At 38.9% G+C, this 20,613-nt stretch overlaps 1 protein-coding gene and 1 long non-coding RNA gene across 3 annotated transcripts in view; both read left to right on the top strand.

Annotated features, from left to right (window-relative positions):
- Positions 1-14: 14 nt before the first annotated feature.
- On the top strand, positions 15-8,294 carry MAIP1 (matrix AAA peptidase interacting protein 1). Of its 2 annotated transcripts, XM_060152378.1 has the most exons (5): positions 59-532; positions 3,411-3,482; positions 4,742-4,868; positions 6,097-6,244; positions 8,039-8,294. In XM_060152378.1, exons 1-5 carry the CDS (start codon positions 83-85, stop codon positions 8,115-8,117), a joined length of 876 nt encoding a protein of 291 aa, XP_060008361.1. In that variant the 5' UTR covers positions 59-82; the 3' UTR covers positions 8,118-8,294. The 2 variants fall into 2 exon arrangements, with proteins under 2 accessions (XP_060008362.1, XP_060008361.1); XM_060152379.1 differs by lacking the exon at positions 6,097-6,244 and having other exon boundaries at positions 15-532.
- A 137-nt stretch (positions 8,295-8,431) lies between these two features.
- Positions 8,432-20,613, top strand: part of LOC132522190 (uncharacterized) — a 67,559-nt gene continuing 55,377 nt past the window's right edge. Inside the window, exons 1-3 of the long non-coding RNA XR_009541108.1 lie at positions 8,432-9,085; positions 9,201-9,294; positions 10,732-10,837. This is a non-coding gene — a long non-coding RNA (uncharacterized LOC132522190). The remainder of the gene's footprint in view (positions 9,086-9,200; positions 9,295-10,731; positions 10,838-20,613) is intronic.

Genomic DNA, 20,613 nt, shown 5'->3' with positions numbered 1-20,613 from the left:
CTCTTTCTCCGAGTCCCGCCGAGGTGGTTTCCCGCCGACTTTGTTTCCGTACTGCACAGGCAAGGGGTGAAAGGTCACAAAAATGGCGCTGGCCGTCAGTCTCTTACCCCGCTTGCTGCTTTCTCGGCCTCTGCCGGGCTCGGCTGCCCGACTCTGGACTCCCGGTTCGGCCGACGTGTGGCCGCCGTTGGCTGGACTTTGCTGCTTCTGCCGCCGCCGCCTCGGCTCGGGAGCGGCCCCATTTCCTCGAGTCTCTTGGGCCTCCGCGGCCTTGGCGCTGCCTGCTCGAGCTCCTCAGCGTCCCCTGCTCAGCCCTCTGGGACTCCCCACAACCCTTCCCGCTTTCCCTTCCTGCCCTCGGCGAATCTACAGCACCGAGGAGCAGCCCCAGCAGCGCCAGAAAACCAAGATGATCATCCTGGGGTTCTCCAACCCCATCAACTGGATTCGGACTCGAATTTACTCCTTCCTTATCTGGGCCTATTTCGACCAAGAGTTCAGCATTGCAGAATTCTCAGAGGGAGCGAAGCAGGTTTGTTTATTTCTCTACAAATAATCTCTCCACCTCTCATGCGTTCAACTGTTAGACACGCAGAAGTGTTTAGCGGTGAGGTTTCCACTGGGTCTCAAATGATAACATGTGGGTAGTGACCCAGACACAGAGCCCTCTGGCCACTTCTTGATTTAAATTAAGCTTCTGCTTCTGTTGCAAGGTCGCCGAGAAATAGGGTTTCGATGGAGACACCAAGTGAAGTCCCTTAATTACTTTTTCTACTCTCTACAGGTTTTGAGTCAGAAATGGATTCAAAGCCTGTTTCTGCCACATAAAAGCTACATGGCTTTATTTTTTCTGAAAAAGACAAAATTGATCGTATGCTGGTATTGATATATTTAATCCTAGCTTTTTTTCAGATTATTTCTATAAACACAGCCATTGATATTTATTTATGTGACCTGTCAGTTATAAATTAAATGTTTTCAACTTTATAATCAATGTCAATATTAACTCCTGCTTTTGCTTCCCCGAGTCAACTCCTGACTGATTTATGTTTTTATAAAAAAATTAAAAAGTAAAGAGCAAGCTTGATTAACAGCATTGTAAGGGATAAACCTCTGCTCATGTCAGTTCTCAAAATCTTTTGTCCATGCAGAGGTAAATGGGCATGATGCTACTGTTCTCCACCACTCTGCTGATGACTTGAGCTTGTCTACCTCATGCTTATTTATGTGTCAATAAATAAATAAAGAATGGAAGTCATCTCCCCACTATGGGCAGGATTCAAGCCTAAGTCCCTATTTTCTCTGAACACAGAGGAGCATGGGACACTTTTTAGTCACTCTTTGATCCTAAAGGTTCTCCAGCTGTGAGCTATTTTAGCCCTTATCCTTGCTGTTAAGTAGTATCTGCACCCCTTCATCAGCCAGTTTGTATACAGTCTTGCCTCATCTAAGTCAATTTTTGTGCATTTAACCATTCTGATTTCCAAAAAGAATGTTGGGTCATCCATGGCAAATATTTAGTGATTCCATTAAACCAGCGGTTACTTTAACATACCTTTCAGATCAAGCAAACCAGTTTTTCAACACGTACGACTTCAAAGGACATAGCTGAAAAACCTTCCTCCTACTAGATCTCCTTTGCATAGATGTAACTTTGCATAGATGTAACTTTACATAGATGTAACTCTAGGGCTTGGAAATAATCTGATGCAAAAACACTGGGTAGATTATCTACTCTCATGGCTCAATTTGCCCTTTCTCCTTAGACTAACCTCCTATCAATAAGATGTTATCTTGGGATGTGAATATCAAGTTATCAATTAGATCATGTTCTTTAAGATTTTTTGTTTTTAATCATAGAACATAAAACAGAAAGGGACCTTCGTGCTCATTATCCTAGTCTAATTCTTTCAGATGATAAAAATCAAGTTCTAAAAAGGTGAAACGATTGGCTCAAGGATGCATAGCTAGCAAGTGCTGAGGTGCATTGTCCTGTAACCCACTCTATAAGCAGTCTTGGTCCTCCAGAGTCACTAGAAGTTGAGATGGTTAAGTACAATCTAGGCAAGCTTTTTTTTAAAAAAAATTATTTAAAAAAATTTTTTTTGAAGTATGTTGATGTACAATATTATATATATTATATATATATAAAATACAGGTATACAATGTAGTGATTCACAATTTTTAAAGATTACATTCCATTTATAGTTATTATAAAATATTGACTATATTCCCTGCGTTATACGATATATCCTGTAGCTTATTTTATACCAATCTAGGCAAGCTTTTATTCATCATGTGAGCCAGAGGAATAGGTGGTCCTTAAACAGCTTTATTAGCTCCACAAACCCTACTTTCCATTGATATGCACATATGACATGATACCTTCCCTATTACTGCTTTCAAACCACTAACCATGTACTGTCTGTTTTCCTGTATCTTGCTAGCATATTTTGGCCTTTTCTATGAAAAAGAGGGCTATTTCCTAGAAGCCTGTTTAGGTTAGGCAATCTTATATCACCAAAGCCTTATCAGGGCAGCCTCCTAATGGTTCATTATTACCTTATAGGATAATTTGCTCAGGTGTGATCTTCTTTGGCCACACAAACTAGAGTCTCATGTTTGGGTTTCAACATGATGGTTATGGTCTTTGTTTCTTCTTACCAAATTTCACCCATCTTCTGCACGCAAAGGCTTACTAAAACATACAGTGTTTCTGAACCCTGAGATCCTCTAAAGTGTTTGCAAGGGATCCTTGAATCCATTTGGAAGTGTGCTTTTCCTCAAAATTCAACTCCATTATTGCTAGGGCTGCCACAACAAAATACCTCAATCTGGGTTGCTTAAACCACAGAACTTTATTTTCTCACATTCTGGAGGTTAGAAGTCCAAGTACAGGGTGTTGGCACCTTGTTGGTTGGTTTCTTCTGAGGCCTCTTTCCTTTCCTTGTAGATGATTGCCTTCTTGCTGTGTCCTCACATGTTGTTTTTTTTTCCCCCTATGTACTTGTGTGCCCTAGTATCTCTGTGTGTATCCAGATTTCCTCTTGTAAGGACACCAGTCAGATTGGATTAGGGCCCACCCTCATTTGACTTCATCACCTCTTTAAAGGTCCTGTCTCCAAATACAGTTACCTTCTGAGGTACTGGGAGTTAGGGCTTCAACATATGAATTTGGGGGAACACAATTCAGCCCATGTGGGAAGGCTATATGAGAAAAGAAAAGTCAACCAACTTTGGAGGAGTTATGCCTAACACCGATATCTAGTGTTTGACATTGTCTATTGCCTTTATCATAAAATAGTCTTTGTTACACTTAGACATTCAAGTATGAGCATTGTACATTGTATGGTATTTCACATGATATTTTGAAATAATAATCACCACCTTCCCTCCACTGTTTTTTTAAGGCTTTTGCTCATGTGTCCAAGTTGCTGTCACAGAGTAAGTTTGATCTATTGGAAGAACTTGTGGCCAAAGAGGTAAAGTATACTTTTATTTTTCCTTTAAAAATAAATGTATTATTCTCTTGCAGTAGAATGATATACGTTGTCCTTATTTATGTTGTAAAGTAGTATGCATGCTTACTTAACTTCTTGTCTTATATGTAAAGTGGGATAGTAGTAGTATTGTTGGGAAATCACGTGAGATAGTATATGTAATGTAGAGCACTTAGAATGGTATATGGTTCAACCAAAGACTATATATGTGTTTGCTTTCTTCATGGTATTTTATTGTGTATATGCAATATAATTAATTTAGCTAGTTTCCCATTGATCAATGTATAGCATTTTCAATTCCTCTGCTATTCCAATGTTGTCAGTATCCTTACATATCCATTACCATTGACAAAAAAAAAAAGTCTCCTTATTTTTCTCCTAAAAGACTAGCTTTTAATATTTAGATTTTCATTATTCTTATGGTTGTTTGACTTCTGTATTTGGTTTGTATTAGAAATCTATGACTATTCCCACTGCCACCCTTAAGTAAAATAAATCACCCTTAAATAAAAAAATAAAAAATAAAATAAAATAGTATGCATGCCATCAGCCAAAGTAGAGTCCCTGTATCTTGCCTTTGGGGTACTTGGGGTCATATAAAAGTATAGAATGACTTGCTACTTAAGGCATAAGTAAGTTAATATGATGTCTTTCAGTTCTTATATAGAATTCTGTATAAGAACAGTTCTATTACGAATTATCTAATTGAATAATCAGATCCCTTTCAGCCTTGCTTTTTCTTTTTAATTAATTAATTTAATTTATTTATTTTTGGCTGCATTGGGTCTTTGTTGCTGCGCACGGGCTCTCTCTAGTTGCGGCGAGCAGAGGCTTCTCTTCGTTGTGGTGTGCGGGCTTCTCATTACGGTGGCTTCTCTTGTTGTGGAGCGTGGGCTCTAGGTGCACGGGCTTCGGTAGTTGTGGCACGCAGGCTCAGTAATTGTGGCTCTCTGGCTCTAGAGCGCAGGCTCAATAGTTGTGGCGCATGGGTTTAGTTGCTCCGTAGTATGTGAGATCTTCCCGGACCAGGGCTCGAACCCGTGTCCCCTGCACTGGCAGGCAGATTCTTAGGCACTGCGCCACCAGGGAAGCCCCTCAGCCTTGCTTTTGAAAATGAATAAATATGGCAGTAAATTTTAAAATATTTTTACAAAATTCATTCCATGAAGAATTCACTCCACTTTTTGAAAAGCTTTTGAAAATTCAACAAGTGACCTATGGTTTGCTTTTTCCATACTTAGACACTACGTGTATTGAAAGGAAAGGTTACTTCACTACCTGACAACCATAAAAATGCCCTTGCTGCTGACATAGATGAAATTGTATATACATCAACAGGAGACATCTCCATTTACTACGATGAGAAAGGTAATGCTGGAGCATAGTCAACTTTAAATGACCCACGATTGTCCAGATAAGCTAAGTTAGTGAATAATCATGGAATAGTGACATTTTGTTGGTACAAGTGGATACTTATAGAACTGCAGAGAAAATAATATATTCATTCTTTAAAGCCCTAGTTCTGGAAGACTTGGGACATGGTAATAGTTTCTTATGCCTTTCTATCTAGAACTTTCCCCTAATGTTATTTAATTCACAGAAGAGAGCATTGTAACTTAAGTTAAAGAAAATTGTCTAAGACAAGCTGCTCCCATACCTTAACATGAAAATATTTGTGTTTCAGATTTCCTAACTGAAAGGAAAACAATTGAATATTTTAGGTGTCTAGCTGTATGTTAAGTAGGAGTAAAGAGTAAAAGAAAAAGTAAATAATATTAGCTAAAGACTGTTTTGAAAGTAACATTAACTCAGAACTCCCAAATTGGATTTATTTGGAGATGATGAAAATAGTTGAAAGGAACTTTAGCCTTTATCTTGTTCATCTCCTTGTCCTATTTTCCCTGAAAACTTACTGACTTACTCCTTCTACAAATATTTGCAGTGTATTATGTGCTAGGCACACAGGAAATCTACTCTTTGCTTACACACTTGCTAAGGCAGTTCTGACTGAGGACTGTTAATAGTGAAAAAATTTTCACACACATATTAATTTGAAACATTTGTAAAGGTACTTTTAATGATATTTTCTTCTTCCTAATATTTCAAATTGCATCTTAGCACCATGGTTACTACCTGATTTTTGCACAGGACGTTGTCATAATCACTGGGCATAGTAAAGTGAATTAGGGGTAGAATAGAAGGCTTCTTTCTGGCAGTTGGGGTTAAGTTAATGACATAGCAGCAAAAAAGTGTTCCCCCCCCTCATTTTTGGTTTGACAATAGATATCTGTTATCATAATTTTAGAAAATGCCACAAATTGAAAGTAATCCATGTAGTGTACTTGGTAAAAAGTACCTGCTCAGTAAATAGTAGCTCTTACTACTGTGATCCAGAGAGGAAGGTGTCATAAACCCCAGGAGAATTTTCTAAAAATAAAAACGTGTCAATACAGGTATCTTAAGTTAGACTAGAATGAGCCCCAAATTTGGTCTGTAACAGCTGTATAATTACTGCCAGTTGCTGATTTCATTAAGGATATAAGAATGATAGATTATTGTGATTTGTATTTGTATGTGTGTATGTTTTTTCTCTAAGGAAGGAAGTTTGTTAACATCCTGATGTGCTTTTGGTATCTAACCAGTGCCAACATCCCCAGTGAAACTATAAGTGGAGCCAGTGTGTTCCAGGTTAAGTTGGGGGATCAGAACGTGGAAACTAAACAACTTCTTAGTGCGAGCTATGAGTAAGTCTAATCACATTTCGTTGTTTCCTTTCTCTAGAAAATAGAAGGTAGTATGAAAGTATGAAAACTAAAGGGAGATTTAGGGAGAAAAAGATTGAAATTTGACAAGTTATTTATGAAGAGAGAAAGTCAGAAAGACACACTGGCCATGAAACAGGAGTGTTCAGAAATTAGGAAGAGGTAATATTGCTGAATTTAATTAAACTGTATTTCAGCTGTCTATTGCTACGTTACAAACCACTCCAAAACTCGGTGGCATCAAACAGCCATTCATTTTGCCTGCTATTCTACTGCTCAGGAATTTTGGAAAGGCTCCGCTGTGGAGTTTTCTCTGCTCCCTCTGGCATCAAGTGGGGTGGCCGGAGCTAGGGGTTCATTTCCACAATGGCTTCTTCACTCATGTGGGCAGCACCATGGTGCTCCTTGGCTTCTCCACATGACGTCTCATTCTCCAAGGCCTCTCCTTGCGGCTTGGGCTTGTGGTAGTGTTAAGCTAGTCACATGTTTACATGGTGGTTGGCTTCCAAGAGGCAGAAGCCAGAAGATGCTAGACCAGTAAAGGGCTATGCCCAGTATTGGAACAACATCATTTCCACCATGGTTTGCTGGTCCAAGCAGTCACAGGATCTGCACGGTGAAAGGGCATGGAGAGACTCCACCTCTTCATGGGGCAGCAGCAAGTTCACGTTGCAGAAGAGCATGTGGGATGCAAGATGTAGTTATGACCATCTTGGGAAAATAAGATCTGCCATAATTGGCACATGGACCATCCACTCACTAGACATTTATTGACCATCTCCTATTTACCAAGTACTCTGGTAGGGGTTCAGATACAGAATTGAAGGGTTCCTGCCCTTAAGGAGGTACTGTCTAACAGGAGGTTAACAAACTATTTAAAAGAGACACTCTAGTGTATTATTGTACTAATAAAATTTGGAACAGTGAAAAAGTCAAGCGAGTCAGTGGAGACATAGTTTAATATCTATTTAAAAGAGAATACTGTTATGTCATATTTTAATATCTATTTAAAAGAGAATACTGTTATGTCACCAGAGTTATACAAATTTGCTTTAAAATAATGAACAAATCCCAAAAACGACCTAGGAAAGAAAATATGCTGGTTTGCTAAGGTAAAGGGAATTATATCTTCTTTTTCTTCACTTTTCTTGAAGGAGATGTACTTTTTTTCTTTTCTTTTTCTGTTTTGAATTTTGCTTTATTTGTAATTACCCAAAATATTCTGTATATTTAAATACTTAATTTAAATCTGCTGAATTGTCTCTTTTTTAAGATGTCATTTAGAACACTATAATCAACACTAACCTTTGGTTCTTCTGATATTCCCTACTAAGATCACGGGCAGCTCATAAACACTGCTATTTTCAAGATTGGTCTTAATGCAAGCTATGAGTAAGTCTAACCACATAAACCAGCTTCCATGAAAGTGCTGTTTTTATCACCATATTCCAATTTATTTCTCCTCGTATTAGGCGTATATTATGGCTAGTACTTAACAATAGAATAACACTGAAGTTCCTCTCAAGGACTGGCAGATGTTGGAGAGTGTGTAGATCAGTCCATTAAAAATACTCATTTTAGTTGAGAATGCACTTCTGATTTTGTGGGGATATATTTTGTGATCAAATTAATAGATTAAACTTTTGATTTTTATTTACCATTAACTGTTAGCTTTTTGCTAACAACTGCCTCTAATATATACTTGCAAATTATGTAGTTATCCAGGAAGTATTTGGACTGATATAAGATTCACATTATTTATAATTTTTTCCCTAGATTTCAGAGGGAGTTTACACAAGGAGTAAAGCCTGACTGGACCATTTCACGGATTGAACACCCAAAGTTATTAGAATAATCAATCTTGGAAAAATCAGCTTATTGGACTTTTAGCAATTACTGAGAAGAACTAAGGAAGAAAAATTTTTCAGATCAGTTGATCTTCACTTAATCAAGTCTGTGGATTACTTTTGTATTATTTTGAAATACTCCTTGTAGTAAATTGGCATGATACAATAAAGCATTTTCCACAGATTGTCATCACTTTCTGTAGAAGGAAGTCAAAGTAAAAAAATTACAGCAGCCCATCATTGGCATCATATTCAGTATCATTTCTAATGTTACATGTATATGTATATATACACAAACTCATTTTATAGACAGTAAAGAAGATATTGAAAAAATCACACATTTTAAAATTAATAGTCCTTAAATATTTTATTTGTGGTTAATACACTTATACCAATAATTCAAGTATGTGTAAGATTTCTTTTTCAAAATCACTGCTGCTATTTGATTACCTCTTTGGTCACTAGCTGGATGAGAAAGAACAGATGGAATTATAGCAGATGGGTCACTACAGTACTAAAAATCAGTGAGGCTTACTAAAGCACAAAGAGAAAAAAGAAATAGAACAGTAACTTACTCCCCTATGAAGTAATATGAAGTCCTCTAACATACTTGTATTTGGACTCCTAGAAGTTGGGATAGGGGAGACAAAAACAATGTAAGAAATAATGTCTGAAAGTTTTCCTAATTGATGAAAACTATAAACCCACAGATCCAAGAAATTCAACAAGCAGGGAAGCACATAAAGAACCTCACAGGCTTCCCTGGTGGCGCAGTGGTTGAGAGTCCGCCTACCGATGCAGGGGATACGGGTTCGTGCCCCAGTCCGGGAAGATCCCACATGCTGCGGAGTGGCTGGGCCCGTGAGCCATGGCCGCTGAGCCAGCGCATCCAGAGCCTGTGCTCCGCAACGGGAGAGGCCACGACAGTGAGAGGCCCAAGTACTGCAAAAAAAAAAAAAAAGAAAACCTCACTAAGGTACATCATAATCAAATTGTTGAAAACTAGAGAAAATTAGAAAAGCAGCTAGAGGAAAAAAAAAAGACACATTCCATACAGAGAATGACTATATTTCTTTTCTCAAACTATGCAGGTTAGAGGCCTTGGCATGACATCTTTAAAGTACCGTAGGAAATAAACCCGTTGACCTAGAATTCTATATTCAGCAAAAATATCCTTCAGAAAAGGTGAGAAAAGACTTTTTCAGACAAGGAAAAGATGAGAGAATTTGTTGACAGAAGACCTGTTTTATAAGAAATGTTAGGGGCTAGTGGACAGAATAGAGTAAAAGGACCCATGCATATTGGACAACTGATTTTTGACAAAGGTGCCATAGTTATTCAATGAGAAAAAAGAAGTCTTTTTAACAAATGGGTAACTATATATTCAAATAGGAAATAACCTCATCTCTCGCCTCACACCATACACAATTTTAGTGCAAAATTTAGATTGCAAAATGGATCATAGACTTAACAAAATCTAACACTCTAGAAATTCTAGAAGGAAACAGAAATTGCTGTCTTGGAATAGAGAAAGATTTCTTAGGAGACAAAAAGTGTGAATCGTGAAAGAAAAATTTCTAAATTGGAATTTATTAAAATTAATACTTCTGCTCTTTGAAAGACAGCAGCGAGAAAATGAAAAGCCAAGTCAAAGATTGGGAGAAACTATTTGTAATCCATATATCTGACAAAGGACCTGTATCCAGAATATATAAATAATGCTCATAGCTTAATAATGAAAAGTTAAACAGCTTTGTACAGCTATCATGACTCATCAAACTGTGGACTTAAAATGGGTACATTTTGTTATATGTAAATTATCATATATATATACTGTTTTTTTAAACAAAGTGAATCAGCTATACATATACACATATCCCCGTATCTCCTCCCTCTTGTGTCTCCCTCCCTCCTACCCTCCCTATCCCATCCCTCTAGGTGGTCACAAAGCACAGAGCTGATCTCCCTGTGCTGTGCGGCTGCTTCCCACTAGCTAGCTATTTTACATTTGATAGTGTATATATGTCCATTCCACTCTCTCACTTCGTCCCAGCTTACCCTTCCCCCTCCTCGTGTCCTCAAGTCCATTCTCTACGTCTGCATCTTTATTCCTGTCCTGCCCCTACATTATTATATATTTTTAATGCAAATTATACCTAAACAAAGTTTGCTAAAATATTTAGCAAGAAAAGTAATTTGTAGGAAAATAAGCTCAAATGATTAAATTTTTTATAAAGTATAAAAGAGCTAATCTATGTTTCATCTAATCTTAGATGAAACAGATAATAGATCAGTAAGGCACATATTGCTAAAATGAAAAAAAATGCAACCAGTTAAACTATCACTTCCCATCTGTTTTAAGATGCATCTCCAGTGATTTTAAAATGGATGGTGAATGTGTGGTTTAGAATCAATGAAATACACTGTGATTTATTGTTTGTGAAAGTATACATAAATTGTAAAACTTTTTTAAAATTCAAGAGATTAATATGGCACTAAACTCATTATAGTGACAACTACCTCGGGAGGACGGGAGTGGAATGTGACTGTAATGTTTTGTTTCTTAAAAAAAAGTACCTGATACCCAAATAATGCTCTTTGTATATGGTTTCTCAATGAAAGGAGACGGGCATTGGGAGCAATTCCAGGTCTATGCAGAAAACAAGCAAGAGTAGCCTGAGACATATTCTTGGGCTGGGAAGCAAGGACACTATCAAAGCTGACTGCGGTAATGTTGAAAGTTATTTATTACCATTTAACAAACCCAAAACTTAGTAGCTTAAAAATAACAATCACTTATTTTACTCATAAATTTGGGCAGGGTTTGACTTGAAAGTTTGTCTGCTCTATGTGGTGTTGACTGAGGTCACTTGGGGATATTTATGTGAAGGCCAAGCTGATCCAACATGGCTTTACTGGTGCGTCTGGCTCCTTCTTAGAGATGGTTGAAAGGCTGGATGCACTGGGTCACTTTTGGTCTCTAACCGATCTTTAAATTTTCCCCCCAAATTATGTTAGATACAGATGAAGTAAATTGGCATATCTTCTACCCCAGGAAAATTTTCCTATCCGTGTTATTGAATATAGCTGTTTTATCCCTACTGTGATGAGTCATTTCACCAAAGATTTTGACCATTTAAGTTTGTATGGTAGGGGTCCTAAGGTATTTGTCTTGACTTCACTAGCTTTTATCCTTACAGATCTTACAATCCAATTGCTCCCAGTGAGTTCAATGTTTTTTTTTTTTTGTCTTTTTTATTTTTGCAGCGAGGGGGTAAGGTTCCACATTATCAGTGATACCATGCAATATTTGTCTTTTTTGGCTTATTTCACTTAGCATAACGTCCCCCAGGTTCATTCAGGTTGTAGCACATGACAGGATTTCATTCTTTTTTAAGGCTGAATAATATTCCATTATATAATTTACCACACACACACACACACACATGCACAAACACACACAAATATTCCATATCTTTGTTCATTCATCTGTCAATATTGAGTTTGTTTCCATACCTTGACTATTGTGAATAATGCTGCAATGAACATGGGAGTTCAGATATCATTTCGAGATAATGATTTCATTTTCATTTTCTTTGGATATATATATGCAGAGTGGATTGTTCCATCATATGTTAGTTCTATTTTTAATTTCTTGGGGAACCTCTATACTGTATTCCATGGTGGCTGTACCAATTTATAGTCCCACCAACAGTGCACAAGCGTTCTCTTTTCTCCACATCCGTACCAGTGTTTGTTAATCTTTTGAGTTTTCGATAATAAACATCCTTACAGGTATTAGGTTTTTATTTTTACTTGCGTTTACCTGATGATTAGTGATGTTGAACACTTTTTCTAGTACCTGTCGGCCATTTGTGTATCTTTTCTGGAAAAATGTCTATTCAGATCCTTTGCCCATTTTTTAATTGGGTTATTTGGGTTTGTTTGTTTTGGTTTGGTTTTGCTGTTGAGTTGTATGAGCTCCTTGTATGTTTTGAATATTAACTCCTATCAGATATGTGGTTTGCAAATATTTTCTCCCATTCCACAGGTTGCATTTTCATTTTGTTGATGGTTTCCTTTACTGTGCAGGAGCTTTTTAGTTTGTGTAGTCCCACTTACTTAATTTTTGCTTTTGTTGCCTTTGCTTTGGTGTCAAATCCAAAAAAATCTTTGCCAAGACCAGTGTCAAGGAGATTACCTCCTATGCTTTCTCTAGGAGTTTATGATAAACAACTATATACTCTTCCCTTAGATTCATCAAACATTAACATTTTGCTATCTCTTTTTCCTTTTCTCTCTTTACACACACACACACACACACACACACACACACACACGCACACACGGTTTTTATCTAAACCATTTGAAAGTAAGTTTCAGGCGTCGTATACTTTACTCCTAAATATTTCAACATGCATTCCCCCAAAATAAAGACATTATCTTATGTAAACATAAGAACATTAGCAATAATTCCATATCATCTAATATTTAAAAACAAATTTAAAATTCTACCAATTGTCTTAAAAATATCTTTTTGAACTGAGATTCAAGCAAGGTTCACACATTGTATTTTGTTATTATCTCTTAAGTCTTTTTAAAATTTTTAGGATATCCTCCATCCTTTGTATGACATTTCAATTTTGAGGAGATAGTAGACATACAGCATGTCCCATATCCTGAATGTGTTTGATTACTTTATTATGATGTCATTTCTATAACCTGGAAGTTAGGGCTAAAGCCTTAATTAGATTCAAGAATATCTTGTAAGTGATTTGTGTACTTCATAATATATAACACACATTATATATACATATACATGTATATACATATATGTACATATATACACACACACACATACAATTTGTGGTAGGCTGAATGACGGCTCCCAGAGATGTCTACAACCTTAGCTCTGGACTCTGAATGTTTTATCTTACATGGCGAAATGGCACTTTGTCGATATGATTAAGGATCTCATGATGGGGAGAGTATCCTGGATTATCTGGGTGAACCCAGTGTTATCCCAGTGATCCTTATAAAAGGGAAGCAGAAGGGTCAGAGTCAGAGAGAAGGAGATGTTATAATGGAGCAGAGGTTGCAGTGATATGAGAGTCAAGGAGTGTAGACGGCATCTAGAAACTAGAAAAGGCGGAAACAGATTTTCCCCTAGAGTCTGCAAAAGGGACACAGCTATGCTGACTCATTTTAGACTTCTGACTTCCAGAACTATAAAATGATAAATCTGTATTGTTTTAAGCCACTGAGTTTGTAGTAATTTGTTACGTCAGCAACAGGAAATTAATATACAAGATAATCCTTACATGAATCAGTATTCCATTATAATTAGCAAAATGATTCTCTAATTCTATAATACCTTTTGCTGGCATTCTATAAAGCAGAGCCCCTTCCCTTTAAAAAACTCACCACAAACTCATGAATTTTAATCATTCAATGTAATATCAATTACAGTAGTTATTCTTCTTGGTGCTTAAATCGCCCCCAGTTTGCCAGTGGGATCCCCTATAATCTGCTATTTCAAGTTAAAGACTGTCACGACCCTGTCTGAATGCGTCTGTGTTTTCTGGCACAACAACAAGTCCCAGGATCTTCTTGTCCACTTCCTGCCTCAGATTTGAAAAATCAGTGCTTTCTCCAAGGAGTCATCATTTCTTTTCAGGGAAATTTCTATAGACTGAATATTTGTGTCCCTCCCAAACTCATATATTGAAATCCTCAGTTGGATGTTATTAGGTGAGGCCTTTGGAAGGAATTAAGTCATGAAGGTGGAGCTCTCATGAGTGGGATTAGTGACCTCATGAAAGAGAGCCCAGAGAGCTTCCTCCTTCTGCATGTGAGGATATAGTGAGAAGGTGGCCCCCTAGGAACCAGAAAGCGGCCCTCGGCAGCCGCTGAATCCGCTGGCACCTTGATCTTAGACTTTGCAGTCTCCAGAGCTGCGAGAAATAAATGTTCGTTGTATAAGCCACCCAGGCTATGGTGTTTCTGTTATACCAGCCTGAAGAGCCTGAGGCAGGATCATGTTTAGAAACCAAGATTTGGGCATCTTGAAGCATTTTAACCTTTTATGTCTGCAAGAGAATGTTCATATTTATATGTATTTGATATTTTGGGTCATTTATCTAAATGAACTTTGGGAGAGCTAAATATGGATTGTTTGCCTTTATTTCTGTCAACCTTATTTAAAAGAACCCCTCCCCATCTCTCTCTATGCCCTAACCTGGATTTAATTTGGTTTATAGCACTTGTCACATCCAACATTGTAGTAAATATTACTTTGTTGATTTGTTCCATTGTCTGTCTTTCCAACTAAGGCAGGAACTTTGTCAGTCTTCTCCACTGCTATATCCCCAGGGCCCAGAATAATATATGGTGCATAGTAGAGCTCAGTAAATATTAGTTGAATCAACAAATAAATGAGCGAGCCTCACTCCTGTTGCATTTCCTGGCTCACGTGACAGAAATATTTTCCCTCTTGCTTTTGATTTAATGCCCTAGCAAGCTGGATGTAATTTATTTTATCATGTACGGTCCCCCCTCAAGGCGTATATGGTATTACTAGCTACGTGACCTTGCTTTTATAGTCCTATAATAAATGCTATTTATTCTGAACACCACACGGTGGAGCCAGTTGTGTATGGAATGTAAATGCGGGATCGGCAGTAAGTTTGTTAGGGTCTGAAGTCACTGAGAAACAGGAGGATTGCTTTGCTTACTGACAGATTTTTGTACATAGATATGTTATAGGCAGCTTCTCAACAAAAAAGTTTTTTAACAGAATTTAAAAGGGTTAAATGTATGAGTCAAATCAGAGGGAACTTTTACCCTCATGTCTTCTCTGATTGCTGGAACCATAGATTATAACATTCAGTTCCTCTGTGATTACTGCCATCCTCGGAAGCCTTTTTCTGGATGGTGTAATGCATCAGTCAGGATAATATAGATTATGCTGCAGTAACAATCTCCAAATCTCAATGGATTGAAGCAAAAAACGGTATATTTCTTGTTCAAAACTACATGTCCAATAAGAGACACTTGGAGACACCGCTCAGTGGTGGCATCACCTTCCCTCCTGGACACAGGTGATGGGCAGCCACTGCCTGATACTATGGCAAATGAAAAATACAACTCTGAAGGGTCTCACGTGAGCAATACATGCCATACTTGGAGGTAATACAATTCACTGGGCAGAACATGGCCCTACTCAACCACAGAGATCCAGGAAGTACAATTCTATCATGTGGCTGGAAGGCAGAGTCTGAGAAGCATTTGGTGAGCAGCAGTAATGATTACCACAAGCTGCAAAGAACTCTCTCTTGTTTTAACCCCAGGGATGGCTACTGTGGAGCCAGTCAGTGCACACGATTGCATCTGGGAGATCAGGAGGCTCAAGAAATAGAGGGACTTCTGGGATCTTTTGGTGACATAAACTGAGAATTATTGATACGCTGCTATAGGAGCCTGAAGATCTCTCTAGTCTCTCTCTAGTCCTGTATACACCAATGATTGCAGATGTCTTAAACCAGTTTTAAATGAAAAAGGCCATAGAACACCTGAATTCCATTCTCTTCATTTGATGAGATCTGCCAAGGTGCATTAAAATACCCCTTAGATTAAATCAAAATTGGTCAGCTAAGACTTTATATAGTGTCAATCTTACTATAAATTGTTTATTGTTTCAAAATGATAATTTTAAGAAACTTAGATAAAATAAGGCTTTATGAGAGTACTTAATCTTGGTCATTCAATCTCGCAATATGGGTACATTATACAAATATTGGTGTGCCATTTAGGGTTAGTTCTGACTGCATTAAACAAAAACTTTAAAATCATGATTTAAGTAACATAGAAGCAGTTGATTTCTCTTACATACAACAGAAGTCCAGAGATAGGATTCTTTGGGCTGGTATGCCAACTCCACAAAGGTCTTTGGGATCCAGGCTCTTTCTAGTCACCACTACGTTCCTTAGAGTATGACCCTGTCCTCATAGCACAAAATGGCTGGTAGAGCTCCAACCATCATATCCATATTCCAGGCAACAGAAGGGGAGAAAGGAAAGAATGAGCTAAGTGTATACATCAGCTGTCTTTTAAGATGCTTTCCAAGAGTTTACACAAAACACTTCCACTTAATTTCATTGGCTAGGAGTTAGTCATATGGCCACATACAACTTTGGTTGTGGTGGGAAATACAAACATAGTCTTTTAGCTGAGTACAATTTATTGTCCTGAATAAAACTAGGGGTCCTAAGATTAAGGAAGAGGAGGAGACAGCAAATTGCCCTAATTGGGTTACTTGAGTCATGAACCAGTGCTGACTCTGGTAGCTGGCTGACTTGCTTTGCCAGCTTCACTAACTGAGAGCTAGCTTTAGGAGCCCGTGTGCTTTCTAACTGGGGTCTGGTAATAGTCCTAAACAATGCCCAGCAAATTTTTTAAACTAAATGTAACAGAGCACCGGAGAAGACTTTCGATTCTAGAGCTGTTTAAGGATGCTCCAAACAATCTGTCCAGACCTCTGGGGGCTCAGTCCCTGTTATTTACACCACACACACATTTCTGCCTGGAGGACCCTGAATATAGTTTATCCCATCTTCAAAAATAGAAACCTCCTTCTGCTTGCCCCTCCCACTCCATTTTATAAACCAGTCTATTAGACATTCTATCAAAATTTACTTCATTTACTTGCTTAATAAATTACAACTCTGGCTCAGCAATATGTGAGAAATTCACCAGAAACAGAGGAAGAATTAGATAATCGATTCCTTTTATGGACCTTTCCTCAGCCTCTGATGTTGTGAGTGCAGAGTAGCTATGGGCAAGGCTGGCACTCTGCCTGCCGTCCTCCCCGCCTCCTATCCCGGCTTTATTGATTCTCAAAATATTGCATTCTACTCAGGGCAGCTGAAAGGCTCAAACGGAGCAAAATGGAACTGTGTTCTGGTCTCCCTCCTTTTAAACTTCCTCTTATGGTACTGCATTTGAACAAGCCCCATGCTACAGAGAACAGGAAGACACAATATGGTTTATCTCAAACCGGAAGTAACCAAATCCAATAATTGACCTTGTTAACTAATTCATTGCCAGGGAAGAGACTCCCTGTTATTGCTTCCTAAAGGAAACAACAACAACAATTTTAAAACCAACTTAAAGTTTATATCACATAACAAATCACATATTTTAGTTATTGTCAAATACTTTGAGGCAAGATTTTTTCCTAGGGAGTAAGTACATCAAGAAGTAGGACTATCTAAAGGAAGCCGTCTGTGACGCCTTATTGGAATTTTATTTGACTCCCTATTTCCCTCCCTACCACTACTTGCTAACTTCCTATTCTTTCTGTCCTCAGTCACATCAAGGTTGTCCCTGCTTTGACACCTTCGCAGGAATTGTTCCTTTGCCAACCAGGCTCTTTGCTCAGATCTTCAAGGTCTGGTCACTTCCCGTCATTCAAGTCCCGCTTAAACGCCACCTCCTCTAAGAGTACGTTCTGCTCATCCACTAGAAAGAGCCCAACTCCATCACTCTCTGTCTGCCACTCTGCTTTATTTTTATCACAGAATTTCTTGTCATCTAATAGTTTCCTGTTTATTTACTTGGTTATTACCTAGCCTCCCTCCATTAGGATGGGGGCTTCCAGTTTCAACCTAGCCCCTCATCGTAACTGACAAAATATTCTCCACCTCACTGGTGTTCAGGGTTAGGGCAGAGTTTCTCGGCCTCAGCACTATTAACATGTGAGGCCATATAATTCTTTGTGGTGAGGCTGTCCTGTGCGCTCTAGGATGTTTAGCAATATCGCTGGCTTCTACCCATTAGATGGGCCCTAGTTGTGACAACCAAAACTGTCTCCAGACATGGCCAAATGCCCCCCAGGGAACAAAACTGCCTGTAGTTGAGGAACACTGGTTTAGGCTGTTGGCTGCTGTGTTGCTGCTTTTATGTTCAGGAGGCAGTATCTTCTCAGAGTAATAATAGCTATCAGTCCTTGAATATCTACAGATATTGGGCACCGTTCTGTGGGTTTTATGTTTAATCTTTACAACAACCCTTACAACCGGTACTTTTCCAGATAGGGAAACTGAGGCACAGAATGATTGATAAACATGTCTAAGTTCACGCCATCAGTAAGAGTGAAGCCTCGGGCTCAAACCAGACAACAGGCCCCAGAACTCTGTGCTAACAGTAGTCGGCACTGGTGTGGGAATCTCATTGCCTCTGGCGGCAGAAACTGGGCATCAGATGTGCTACGCATACCCCTAGCCCACACAGCCCTTCATTCACAGCGACCATGAGCAAGTGACAACCTTCCTCTCCAAGCCTCAGTTACCTCTGTAAATAATAATAATAGTAACTTCATGCAGGATTGCTTGAGGAGTTAACTGCAATAGCTTAAGTGAAAATAACTTAGCCTGGTTTCTAGCACATACTAAGTCCTGAATTCGTATCTCCTCTTCTTCTTTTGCCCTTGGCTCCAAGCTCCAAAAGCACTGAAAGCAGAGTTTAAAGACCCTGGTCAGACAAGCCCCTGGGGAAATGTAACCTTTAAGCAATCTGCCGCATTTGTCGTTGGCCGGGAGAGTAGAAAGCGGCCCCCTTAGAAACAGCAGTCCAGGCTGGCATCACCTCTTCTGCTAATGAACAACAGCACAAGCCATCAGCACTTGCCCATTAAGCCAAATGGGGCTTTTAAATCTGTACTGATTAGATACCCCGGGGCCTGGCTGACAGGCAGCCTTCCGCGCTTCATTTCTTGATGCGAGTCAGTGAATTAATTGCCTGACCCATTGTTTTCTAACACGGCCAATTAAATGTTTTGGGATGGATGGCATGCGCATTTTGGCCAGCAGGGGGCCTCCTTTGCTAACATAACGGAATTGGTACTTGGGCTTGCTGGCAGAGCCCCACCAAAAATTGGGTACTTTTGAAAAGTGTGCTCAGAATAGGGGTTCTAAATATGGGGCCCACCGATCCCTAAGAATAGAATTCTGTGAACTTGGATGAGAAAAGAACTGTGTTTATTTCGACTACCCTCCAACTGAAATTTAGCATTTTCTTCAATTATGAATGTAGACAGCAAATCACGGATATTTGTCGAGCTCACCACGGTTTCTGCAGAGATCTTGAAGTATCGTTTATATCCCTCCTTACTGCAAAATTACAGTAGCTGTAGGACCTGCTGCTAGATCTTGTGATTTAGTACATTAAGAAAGAAACACATATGGACCATATCACAAATCTGTTGTTTTGTTGTTGGTATTTTAATAACTGTCTTTTGATATTATTAGTTTGCTTTGTACTACTTTATTTATTTTATTTTGTTTTGTTTTGTTTAAAACATTATTCTGAGAAGTAGCCCATGAACTTAGACTGAGTGTTCATGAACACTTACAAAAAAACAAACACCTGGCTGACAGGCTACTGGGCCTGGTCTCTGGAGGAAAGAAGTTAGACTTCAAGAGAATCTTTATACTTAATGATTTTTAGTCATGACTCACTTCTTGCCGTTCGATCTCTTCCAGTGACCTAAACATGTACCACAGTTCTATCAAACCATTAGCTACAGTGCTTGGCAGTGTAAAATTTACATCAGGATGAAATTTTGGTGTCTTCAGAATTGACTTAATTTTAGAGCATCCAGGATGCCCATCGTTCTGGCCTTGGGGAGGAAGAGGCCTAGCTTTTCCAGCTGCCTTTGACTTCATATTTTTGTTATGCTTGGTTCATTTCCAGGACTCAGGAATCTTCTGAAATAACAGGAGTTTCTCTCCACACTCAGCGCTGAGATTCACTTACTTTTCAGGGAGGAGGCCTCTACACTCTGCGACTCTTGCTTCCAGAGTCAATTCTTCTCCCACTCCCATAAGAAAAATTCTGAAATACCTGTACCAGAAGGAGAGGAAGAAGTGGGCACATAGAGAGTTTCTTTCCCCAGATTCTTCAGTTTCTTATCCCTCAGGGAAGGGAGGCCACAATGGGAGGTGGCTGGCCTGGGCCAGGCTGAGGTGTCCAGTTTTCCTGCCTAATGCCGAGTGCATCCCAGGCCTTGGCCTCTGAGGGCACAGGAACCAAGCAAGCCCAGGCAGTGTGTGTCCCTTCAGCACTTTCTCCTCCCGTTTTCCAAACTTCCTACTTTTTCTCCGCTGCCCCTTCCCCTGCTACTCCCCAGCCCTGTCCTTTCATTCCCAAATCAAACCTTTTTCTTTATTCCCTAGAAAAGCAAAGGTGACCCCAGCTGCAGCAATAATAACAGAAAATAATATCCACCCCTGTATTTATTAAAGACCTATAATGTGCAGGTATTATATGAGGTGCTTTAACTACAACCTTCTCATTCAACCCCCTAACCAGTTATCCTGTGTTGGTAGTGCCCCCCAACCCCAAGAACACATGTCCACCTCGAACCTCAGAATTTGATCTTATTTGGAAATAGGGTCTTTGCAGATGTAATTAGTTAAGGATCGAGATGAGATCGTCCTGGATTCG

Source organism: Lagenorhynchus albirostris, chromosome 6 (assembly GCF_949774975.1).
Source record: "Lagenorhynchus albirostris chromosome 6, mLagAlb1.1, whole genome shotgun sequence".
Lineage (NCBI taxonomy): Eukaryota > Metazoa > Chordata > Mammalia > Artiodactyla > Delphinidae > Lagenorhynchus > Lagenorhynchus albirostris.
Note: the sequence above shows the minus strand (reverse complement) of the source record. Positions and strands in the feature narration are given on the sequence as shown.